Source organism: Oncorhynchus keta, chromosome 31 (assembly GCF_023373465.1).
Source record: "Oncorhynchus keta strain PuntledgeMale-10-30-2019 chromosome 31, Oket_V2, whole genome shotgun sequence".
NCBI lineage: Eukaryota > Metazoa > Chordata > Actinopteri > Salmoniformes > Salmonidae > Oncorhynchus > Oncorhynchus keta.
In genome coordinates, this window is record NC_068451.1 from 24065124 (window position 1) to 24076483 (window position 11360).

Below are 11360 nucleotides of genomic sequence, written 5' to 3' on the forward strand. Positions count from 1 at the left end.
GTGACTGTGAAGGTGAGTGATTAGTGATCAGTGCTATTTGTCCAGTAAGTGGATACAATCCTAGTCTGCTTCTCAGTCTGTTTCTGACAGCCCATGATAGTAATGTTTTTGGATGTGAAATAGTTGGCAGAAACTGAATGGCACTCAAACTAATACAGCAGTTTACTTTGTGACCTTTAATAACTACTTTATAAACATTGTAACAATGTTTTGTAATCTCATATTGCTTGCTCAAGAACCATTACTATTTTTGAAAATAAAAATGTATTATATAATTATACTGTAATACTTTAACGTGTATGTGGAGTGATTTCCAATGTATTATTTTAGCATTTTATCATTAGATTTCATATTTTATTTTGCGTGTATTGTGTCACTCCAAGTCCCTCACTGAGCTCGAGCTGTTTTGCAAGGAGGAATGGGAAAAAAATTCAGTCTCTCTATGTGCAAAACTGATAGAGACATACCCCAAGCGACTTACAGCTGTCATCACAGCAAAAGGTGGCGCTACAAAGTATTAACTTAAGGGGGCTGAATAATTTTTCAGTTTTTGATTTGTTAAAAAAGTTTGAAATATCCAATAAATGTCGTTCCAATTCATGATTGTGTCCCACTTGTTGTTGATTCTTCACAAAAAAATACAGTTTTATATCTTTATGTTTGAAGCCTGAAATGTGGCAAAAGGTCGCAAAGTTCAAGGGGGCCGAATACTTTCGCAAGGCACTGTAAGACAATAATTAATGAAGAGGAAATATAAACATAAGACAACAGCACAAACCTGCGTCTCCTCCGAGAATTTACAAGCTTATGCAAAAACAATATTTGACATAAACACCAGTTAACTGTACTATCAATTGAAATGTTTTACCTTTAAGGTATTTACAAGTTAATTAAACCTGAATTTGTACTTAAATAACAGAGTTTACATACATGATCAAATACAGAACACAGAAAGGGACTCAGTGAATGGACTCCAGGGAAACAGTCACAGTCACAATTGCAGTGAATATCTAAGAACATTTAATTACAAACAGAAATAGGCAGCACAACTGAGCAGTGAATCTTTGCGCCTTCAATTACCTTGTTGAAGACCAGTTTTCAAGACTTTAGTTTTAAAAAATAAAATATGTTTATAGAGATGATTGACATAAAAACACATCGTAGAGGTGGGTTCTATTCTAAGGGGATAGGCCCCTCTCATCTGACCTCTTGTTGACTCTCCTCACATTCTAAAAGCATTGGAAAAGAGCTAAGGAGCTAAGCACGCTAAACCCAGCCCTATGGTGGTGAGTTGAGGCAATTACAATATTGACAATACTACTTATTTCTATCCAGCCCTTTTCCAGATCAGCAAGGGGAGTCAGTGAGGGTAGAGGGAAGGGAGTGATTGGCTCCCAGCCAGCAGACAGACATGCAGTGTGCTTACTGTGGTGGTCTCAGTGGTTGATCAGAGGCAGAGAGGGCTAGCAGGGCCGTCAGCATTAGACCAACTCTGGACAGGAATGGAGGGGCTGGCGAGTGGCCTGGGAGAGAAAGAAGAATAGGAGAGGAGGGGAACAAAGAGAATGGGAGAGGAGGGGAGGCAGGGGAGGGGGAGGCAGGGGAGAACAAATAGAATAAGTGAGTGAGGACATTCAAAAATATATATACAGTGTATACATCTTCTTGATTCCTGCCTGTATCTCCCAGTTCATAAAATGTCTGTATTGCATTTCCATAATGCATGAAAATGATCCTTGCATAAACACGTACGCAAACTAGAACCAAATTAAATTCAACATAATAAAAACAACTTTGTGACATTTAATTACTCATTATATCCCACCTAGGTCGTACTACAACAACCCACCCACCCACTTACCAGTGACATCCAGACTAATGGTCTTGGACATTGAGATGTTAGTTAAAGAGTTATTGGCCAAACAGGTGTAAATCCCTGCATTTTTCAAGGAGACGCCTACGGCCATCAAAGGACCAGTCGCGGGCAGTGATTGGTTGTTGTAATTTTGTGTGCCCTATGTGTGTAACAGTGTAACTTTAGACCGTCCCCTCGCCCATACCCGGGCGCGAACCAGGGACCCTCTGCACACAGCAACAACAGTCACCCTCGAAGCATCGTTACCCATCGCTTCACAAAAGCTGCGGCCCTTGCAGAGCAAGGGGAACCACTACTTCAAGGTCTCAGAGCAAGTGACTTCACCGATTTAGCGCGCACCACCGCTGACTAGCTAGCCGTTTCACATCCGTTACATGGGCACACAAAAGAGTTTGCCATAGGCAACGTTGTTGCCAGTGATGTCTGGTGAGCACCTGCCTTACAACAGGCCTACAAGCCCTCAGTCCAGACTCTCAGCTTATTGCGGACAGTCTGAGCACTGACGGAGGGATTGTGCGTTCCTGGTGTAACTCGTGCAGTTGTTGTTGCCATCCTGTACCTGTCCTCCAGGTGTGATGCTCAGATGTACCGATCCTGTGCAGGTGTTGTTACACGTGGTCTACAACTGCAAGGACGATCAGCTGTCCGTCCTGTCTCCCTGTAGCTCTGTCATAGGTGTCTCACAGTATGGACATCGCAATTTGTGGCCCTGGCCACATCTGCAGTCCTAATGCCTCCTTGCAGCATGCCTAAGGCATGTTAGTGCAGGTGAGCAGGGACCCTGGGCATCTTTCTTTGGTGTTTTTCAGAGTCAGTAGAAAGGCCTCTTTAGTGTCCTAAGTTTTCATAAATGTGACCTTAATTGCCTACCGTCTGTTACCTGTTAGTGTCTTAATGACAGTTTCACAGGTGCATGTTCATTAATTGTTCATGGTTCATTGAACAAGCATGGGAAATAGTGTTAAAACGCTTTACAATGAAGATCTGTGAAGATATTTGGATTTTTACAAGTTGTCATTTTTTTTTTTACAAGTTGTCACATATATATATATGTGTAATGGATGTGAAACGGCTAGCTTAGTTAGCGGTGGTGCGCGCTAAATAGCGTTTCAATCGTGACGTCACTTGCTCTGAGACCTTGAAGTGGTGGTTCCCCTTGCTCTGCAAGGGCCGCGGCTTTTGTGGAGCGATGGGTAACGATGCTTCGTGGGTGACTGTTGTTAATGTGTGCTGAGGGTCCCTGGTTCGAGCCCGGGTATGGGCGAGGGGACGGTCTAAAGTTATACTGTTACATTGATGCTGTTGACCCGGATCACTGGTTGCTGCGGAAAAGGAGGAGGTCAAAAGGGGGGTGAGTGTAACGGATGTGAAACGGCTAGCTTAATTAGCGGTGGTGCGCGCTAAACAGCGTTTCAATCGGTTACGTCACTTACTCTGAGACCTTGAAGTAGTAGTTCCCCTTGCTCTGCAAGGGCCGTGGCTTTTATGGAGGGATGGGTAACGATGCTTCATGGGTGACTGTTGTTGATGTGTGCAGAGGGTCCCTGGTTTGCGCCCGGGTATGGGCGAGGGGACGGTCTAAAGTTACACTGTTACATATATATAAATAGAGTGTGCGACTATTTATTTTTATAGCTTACAGTTTATTCGCAGTTAGTCAGCACCTCTACACACAATACCTTTCTCTGGTGTGCAACATGGGCCGGCATTCCTGTGGAATGCTTTCGACACCTTGTAGACACCAAGCACCGACGAATTGAGGATGTTATGAGGGAAAGTCAATGTTAGGAAGGTGTTCCTAATATTTGGTACACTCAGTGTATATTGAGATATTTGTATTCTTATCAGAAAGTAAATGAATACAACAAAGCAAAGAATCTGTAGTTTGATTTACCAACAATAGTGAGCATCTTGGAGACAGTTCTGTTTCTGACAGTGATGTTGTTGAAGGCCACACAGGTGTATTCTCCATGACTGGCTAAAGTCAGTGGGCCCATCTCAAACTCTGAGCCGGTCGCCACCTGGGAGCCATTGAAGAACCATCTGAACTGGCTGAGAGGCTGAGAGGAGGCTCAGCAGTTGAAGGTCACGCTGTGTCCTGTCATTGCTATATCCGGACTCATGATAAGAGGTCTCTCTGGACCATCTGTGAAACACGAGATAATGAAGATATTGAATGAGATTAGCTATTGGAACTGCCATTAGGTGCTTGCTTTGGTTTTACCCCATTAATACCCACCCACCCCCTTGGCTTTATATACTTTATGTCAGAAGTCAGATCCAAACTTACCATCACTATAAATTTCATCTTCCCCTCATTATAGGTAAAAATTTGAGTAACATTTTCAGATATCAAGTTTGGTTTTGGGCCATAACAACTACTCACAGTTGACGATCAGTCTGTATTCTGTGCTGGTCATGTTTCTGAGGGGGTTGGAGGCACAACACTGATAGTCTCCGTTGTCAGAATCCTGGACAGAGTTGAAGGTAAGTGTATTGTTGTTCATAGAGAAGTCTGTTCTGTTGTCAGCATACAGAGGCCAGCCGATCCTCATCCACTGAATGGAGTAAATGGTTCCTGTGGTCTCACAGGTCATCGCAAACATGTAGTCTGCTATTAGCTGGGAACCCATGACTTTCACCATGGCCATGGTTACTGGTTCTGTGAAGAAAATGTCAGTGTCACAAGAATATTGACTACAATCACAATCACTGTTTGTTGAATGGCCGATATCTACATGTACAAATTCAACAGTTTGGATGGCTCTTCTGTCTTACCAACAACAATGAGCATCTTGGAGACAGTGCTGTTTCTGCCAGTGATGTTGTTGAAGGCCACACAGGTGTACTCCCCATGATTGGCTAAGGTCAGTGGGCCAGTCTCATACACTGAGCCAACCGCCATCTGGGAGCCGTTGAAGAACCAGCTGAACTGGCTGAGAGGCTGAGAGGTTGAGAGGCTGAGAGGCCGCTGATATCGGCTCTATGGTAAAAGAAGAGGAGGAGTCATTTGTCATACTGTACTGCGCTTGATTGGTGGTAAAAAAAAATACCAATACACAGTGGGGCAAAAAAGTACTTAGTCAGCCACCAATTGTGCGAGTTCTCCAACTTAAAAAGATGAGAGAGGCCTGTAATTTTCATCATAGGTACACTTCAACTTTGACAGACAAAATGAGAAAAAACATCCAGAAAATCACATTGTAGGATTTTCTATGAATTTATTTGCAAATTATGGTGGAAAATAAATATTTGGTCACCTACAAACAAGCAAGATTTCTGGCTCTCACAGACCTGTAACTTCTTATTTTAGAGGCTCCTCTGTCCTCCACTCATTACCTGTATTAGTGGCACCTGTTTGAACTTGTTATCAGTATAAAAGACACCTGTCCACAACCTCAAACAGTCAAACTCCAAACTCCACTATGGCCAAGACCAAAGAGCTGTCAAAGGACACCAGAAACAAAACTGTAGAAATGCACCAGGCTGGGAAGACTGAATCTGCAATAGGTAAGCAGCTTGGTTTGAAGAAATCAACTGTGGGAGCAATTATTAGGAAATGGAAGACATACAAGACCACTGATAATCTCCCTCGATCTGGGGCTCCACGCAAGATCTCACCCCGTGGGGTCAAAATGATCACAAGAACGGTGAGCAAAAATCTCAGAACCACACGGGGGGACCAAGTGAATGACCTGCAGAGAGCTGGGACCAAAGTAACAAAGCCTACCATCAGTAACACACTACGCCGCCAGGGACTCAAATTCTGCAGTGCCAGACGTGTCCCCCTGCTTAAGCCAGAACATGTCCAGGTCCGTCTGAAGTTTGCTAGAGCGCATTTGGATGATCCAGAAGAAGATTGGGAGAATGTCATATGGTCAGATGAAACCAAAATATAACGTTTTGGTAAAAACTCAACTCGTCGTGTTTGGAGGACAAAGAATGCTAAGTTGCATCCAAAGAACACCATACCTACTGTGAAGCATGGGGGTGGAAACATCATGCTTTGGGGATGTTTTTCTGCAAAGGGACCAGGACGACTGATCCGTGTAAAGGAAAGAATGAATGGGGCCATGTATCGTGAGATTTTGAGTGAAAACCTCCTTCCATCAGCAAGGGCATTGAAGATGAAACATGCCTGGGTCTTTCAGCATGACAATGATCCCAAACACACTGCTCGGGCAACGAAGGAGTGGCTTCGTAAGAAGCATGTCAAGGTCCTGGAGTGGCCTAGCCAGTCTCCAGATCTCAACCCCATAGAAAATCTTTGGAGGGAGTTGAAAGTCCGTGTTGCACAGCAACAGCCCCAAAACATCACTGCTCTAGAGGAGATCTGCATGGAGTAATGGGCCAAAATACCAGCAACAGTGTGTGAAAACTTTGTGAAGACTTACAGAAAACATTTGACCTCTGTCATTGCCAACAAAGGGTATATAACAAAGTATTGAGATAAACTTTTGTTATTGACCAAATACTTATTTTCCACCATAATTTGCAAATAAATTCATAAAAAATCCTACAATGTGATTTTATGGATGTTTTTCTTCTCATTTTGTCTGTCATACATAGTTGAAGTGTACCTATGATGAAAATTACAGTCCTCTCTCATATTTTTAAGTGGGAGAACTTGCACAATTGGTGGCTGACAAAATACTTTTTTGCCCCACTGTATAACAAAATCTGTTTATACCCATCAATAATCAAATATTCACTACTATATGACATTTCGTGACGATGAATGTTGCCTCACCCACGATCTTTATCATTGTGGTCATGGAGGCGACTTGGAGTGTGACATTGTTGTGGGCTAAGCAGGCATAACTTCCTGTCTGGTTCTCCCTGATGTTCTGCAGGCTGAGCTGTGGGCTTTGCTCATTGAGGAACGTCCCATTTAACCCCCACTTGTAGGACTCAGCGGGTTTGGACTGAGCGGAGCAGGACAGAGTGATGTCAGAGCCCGTCTTGTAGGCTGTATGTCCTATGGTCATCTCAGGAACTACCATCATGGTGAGGTTACTTGGGCCATCTATGGGGGAAAATCAACAACAATGAAGTGTTGGGTAAACATTACCTAGAATATGTTTCTGTCCTGCTCTACTAAACACAGTCTACTAATGATCTCTAACAAATAATGATCTGGATCATGTGTACACAGAGGAATGATTTGGGATGAAAATAGGCGAATCAAATCAAAGCAAATCAAATTTTATTTGTCACATACACATGGTTAGCAGATGTTAGTGCGAGTGTAGTGAAATGCTGGTGCTTCTAGTTCCGACAATGCAGTAATAACCAACAAGTAATCCAGCTAACAATTCCAAAACTACTACCTTATAGACAGAAGTGTAAGGGGATAAAGAATATGTACATAAAGATATATGAATGAGTGATGGTACAGAGCGGCATAGGCAAGATACAGTAGATGGCATTGAGTGCAGTATATACATATGAGATTAGTATGTAAACAAGTGGCATAGTTAAAGTGGCTAGTGATACATGTATTACATAAGGATGCAGTAGATGATATAGAGTACAGTATATACGTATACATATGAGATGAATAATGTAGGGAACATTATATTAGGTAGCATTGTTTAAAGTGGCTAGTGATATATTTCCCATAATTTCCCATCAATTCCCATTATTAAAGTGGCTGGAGTTGAGTCAGTGTGTTGGCAGCAGCCACTCAATGTTAGTGGTGGCTGTTTAACAGTCTGATGGCCTTGAGATAGAAGCTGTTTTTCAGTCTATCGGTCCCAGCTTTGATGCACCTGTACTGACCTCGCCTTCTGGATGATAGCGGGGTGAACAGGCAGTGGCTCGGGTGGTTGCTGTCCTTGATGATCTTTCTGGCCTTCCTGTGACATCGGGTGGTGTAGGTGTCCTGGAGGGCAGGTAGTTTGCCCCCGGTGATGCGTTGTGCAGACCTCACTACCCTCTGGAGAGCCTTACGGTTGTGGGCGGAGCAGTTGCCGTACCAGGCGGTGATACAGCCCGACAGGATGCTCTCGATTGTGCATCTGTAGAAGTTTGTGAGTGCTTTTGGTGATAAGCCGAATTTCTTCAGCCTCCTGAGGTTGAAGAGGCGCTGCTGCACCTTCTTCACGATGCTGTCTGTGTGGGTGGACCAATTCAGTTTATCTGTGATGTGTACGCCGAGGAACTTAAAACTTACTACCCTCTCCACTACTGTTCCATCGATGTGGATAGGGGGGTGTTCCCTCTGCTGTTTCCTGAAGTCCACAATCATCTCCTTAGTTTTGTTGACGTTGAGTGTGAGGTTATTTTCCTGACACCACACTCCGAGGGCCCTCACCTCCTCCCTGTTGTGTCGTCCGCAAACTTGATGATTGAGTTGGAGGCGTGCGTGGCCACGCAGTCATGGGTGAACAGGGAGTACAGGAGAGGGCTCAGAACGCACCCTTGTGGGGCCCCAGTGTTGAGGATCAGCGGGGTGGAGATGTTGTTGCCTTCCCTCACCACCTGGGGGTGGCCCGTCAGGAAGTCCAGTACCCAGTTGCACATCATTGCATGGAAGGCTGGCTCTCAATGACAAGGTACAATCCATGTATGTTGTGTATGATTAATGTACAGTATACTGCATACTCTGATACTCACATCTAACATTGAGGCCAATGGGCTGGCTGGTGCCGTTGCTGATTCCGTTGATGACCTCACATCTGAACGGCCCTTCATCGTATCGTGTCACACTGACTATGGTGAGAGTGCTGTTCCCACCACCAAGCCAAACTCGGTCACTGGCTGTGACCTCTGAGCTGCCATTCAGCCAGTGGTAGGAGAGGGAAGTGCCAGAGGAGACGGAGCAGGTGAACATGGCAGTGTCGTTTAATTCCACTAGATCAGTGGCGTTGGCCCTTAGAGTCACGTTTGAAATGGGCTCTGTGGGTGAGAGAGACGATGGCAGTCAAGATAAGGTGGATGTGTTTCAAGAAAGTTTTTTTTGTGTCTTACTGAATTACAACCATGTAGTTGATATTCGTTTCATATGGTAAAACTTGCTTTGGAAATCAATCTAAATATGCTATTTTGTTTACTTATCATAGAGACCAGGTCTTGAGCCCTGTAGAGCCCTTAGTCTCTTTGAACACATTCAAAATATTATGGTCGTCTTATCTGAAATTGAAAAAAAAACAGTTTGCTCAAACTCTGTGATCTGTTTAAGGTATTACAAAGGCCAAATTCACTATAGGTTCAGAAAACATTGACATATTTAAGTGTTAGCTTTGGAGGTCAGGAAAATGACTTTGCCTTTTATTATTGTGACAGAGATGAATCCCTGATAGAGAATGTATGTGCATGCATGTTTGAAGAAGGTCTGTGATTGGGTAAGTAAGTGTGCAGGTGAGCATGTTTGAAGAAGGTCTGTGATTGAGTAAGTAAGTTTGCAGGTGAGCATGTTTGAAGAAGGTCTGTGATTGGGTAAGTAAGTGTGCAGGTGAGCATGTTTGGAGAAGGTCTGTGAATGGGTAAGTAAGTTTGCAGGTGAGCATGTTTGAAGAAGGTCTGTGAATGGGTAAGTAAGTGTGCAGGTTAGCATGTTTGAAGAAGGTCTGTGAATGGGTAAGTAAGTGTGCAGGTTAGCATGTTTGAAGAAGGTCTGTGAATGGGTAAGTAAGTGTGCAGGTTAGCATGTGTGCGAGCAACTGACTGTGTGCGCCAGTGAGTGAGAGTTTATCACCGTAGAAAGATAAACAGACAGGCAGAGGTCAGTTCCTTACCCTGGACAGACAAGGTCACCACAGCATACAGGACTGGCTTCATTCCCTGCACGGTATATCGTCCTGAGTCGTTGAGTTGGAGAGAGCTTATGGACAGCTCTGCGGAGGAACGGTTGAATGAGACTCTGCCTTGATAACTTTTACTCACAATACTGCCATTAGGATAGAAAAGTACGATGGTTGTAGTTTCATATGACCAGGTCCCTATGTTGATGGGGCTTTGAGGAACTAGGTTCAGGGTGACATTACTGCCCACAGCTAAGGGGTTCATCGAGGGAACCACCACCTGGCCAGAGACATCTAGAAGAGGATGGACTGATGAGTTTAGTTCATGTTTTGAGATATTATTAATCAGTACAGAACTCTTTAAAATTCCTTAAAATATTCTAATTGAGATTAATCAAATCTTCGGAATATGGCAGAAATACAAGCTTTTGTTTCAAAATTGTGCCTTCAATTTGAACCCACAATTTACAACATGACCTACTATCTATTTCTAATGTCTACTCTAGACATTTTTGTCAATGTCAGATAGAAATAGAAATCTCAACTTTTTTGAATTGATACTGTTTGACTGAAGTGCATCAACCAAACAGAGACATTTGAACAACCTGTTACTTATTTAACAAAGCATTATAGCACAAATAGGCATCAATATCTTTCCAGAATGAGTGTTTTGTCCTCTTTACCTGTAGTGAAGTTAAGCAGCACCAGGATGAGAACCCACACTAGAGGATACTCCATAGTTCTACCACATATCAAACACCGGGTCAGAAATGAACGGTGAACTTTCCTATGAACCAAATGACTGTCCAGACTTCTTGGTAAATCCAAACATGTCAATACTCCACAGTCACAGTCTCCTCTCAATCAACAAATATTTATTCAGGATCATGTAATGTTGCTGGAGTCAGGTGATACAAATGTACCAACCCACCCTACCTGTCGCCAGAACACACTCACACACACCTACCCAACTACCCACGCCCTGTTTTGCCCACGCACATTTTTCCCACTGTGTTTTTTGTTGACACACAGGAGTGTTTTCAAGTTGATTATGGTTTACTGTAAACCTGAGTTTTTCTAAATGTATACTTTATTTAAGTTATGCAACACACAATTCACCTGTGTGAAAAAGTAATTGCCCCTTTAGACTTAATAATTGGCATGAACTGCTCTTTTCAAGTCCTGCCACAGCATTTCAATTGGGATTAGGTCTGGCCATTCCAAAACATCAGATTGTGTTCAGCATCATTGTCTTGCTGCATGACTCATCTGCGCTTCAGCTTCAGCTCACAGCCAGTTGTCTTGGCATTCTCCTGTAGAATTCTCTGAAATGGAGCAGAATTCCTGGATTCTTCTGTTAAGGCAAGTCATCCGGATCCTGAGACACCAAAGCATCCTCAAACCATCACACTACCACTACCATGCTTGACCACTGGTATGCATCCAGATGCTTTTTGCTAAACTTGAGTCAAAGTTTTGGATGACATGGGTCCCATTAAACCTGGCGAAAACTTACACTGTAAGAACCTCATACCAACGGTCAAGCAGCTGTTTTGTTACATTATATATGCAGTGCTTTTGGAAAGCAATCAGACCCCTTTTCTTTTTCCACATTTTGTTACGCTACAACCTTATTCTAAAATGGATTAAATAAATATTTTCCCTCATCAATCTACACAAATACCTTATCATAATGATGAAGCAAAAATAAGTTTTCTTTTTACATTTTCGCAAGTGCA

General features: G+C 43.2%; 1 protein-coding gene and 1 long non-coding RNA gene across 2 annotated transcripts; both read right to left on the reverse strand.

Moving 5' to 3' along the window:
- Positions 1 to 997: 997 nt before the first annotated feature.
- Positions 998 to 1979, reverse strand: LOC127914337 (uncharacterized). Its single transcript, XR_008088106.1, has 2 exons — positions 1862 to 1979; positions 998 to 1523 (listed from the first exon to the last, which is right to left on the reverse strand). It is a non-coding gene; the product is annotated as an uncharacterized LOC127914337 (long non-coding RNA).
- A 2422-nt stretch (positions 1980 to 4401) lies between these two features.
- On the reverse strand, positions 4402 to 10483 carry LOC118371298 (carcinoembryonic antigen-related cell adhesion molecule 8-like). Its single transcript, XM_035756704.2, has 6 exons — positions 10305 to 10483; positions 9616 to 9915; positions 8495 to 8776; positions 6627 to 6902; positions 4655 to 4859; positions 4402 to 4538 (listed from the first exon to the last, which is right to left on the reverse strand). The coding sequence occupies exons 1-5, from the start codon at positions 10357 to 10359 to the stop codon at positions 4759 to 4761; spliced, it is 1014 nt and encodes a 337-aa protein (XP_035612597.2). The 5' UTR covers positions 10360 to 10483; the 3' UTR covers positions 4402 to 4538; positions 4655 to 4758.
- Between the last annotated feature and the right edge of the window lie 877 nt (positions 10484 to 11360).

Coding starts and splice junctions, on each gene's coding strand:
- LOC118371298 (XM_035756704.2), bottom strand. CDS start 10,359: ATGGAGTATCCTCTAGTGTGGGTTCTCATCCTGGTGCTGCTTAACTTC. Junction 9,916..10,304: donor GCTGCTTAACTTCACTACAG/GTAAAGAGGACA, acceptor ATCCTCTTCTAG/ATGTCTCTGGCCAGGTGGTG. Junction 6,903..8,494: donor CATTGGCCTCAATGTTAGAT/GTGAGTATCAGA, acceptor TTTCCCCCATAG/ATGGCCCAAGTAACCTCACC.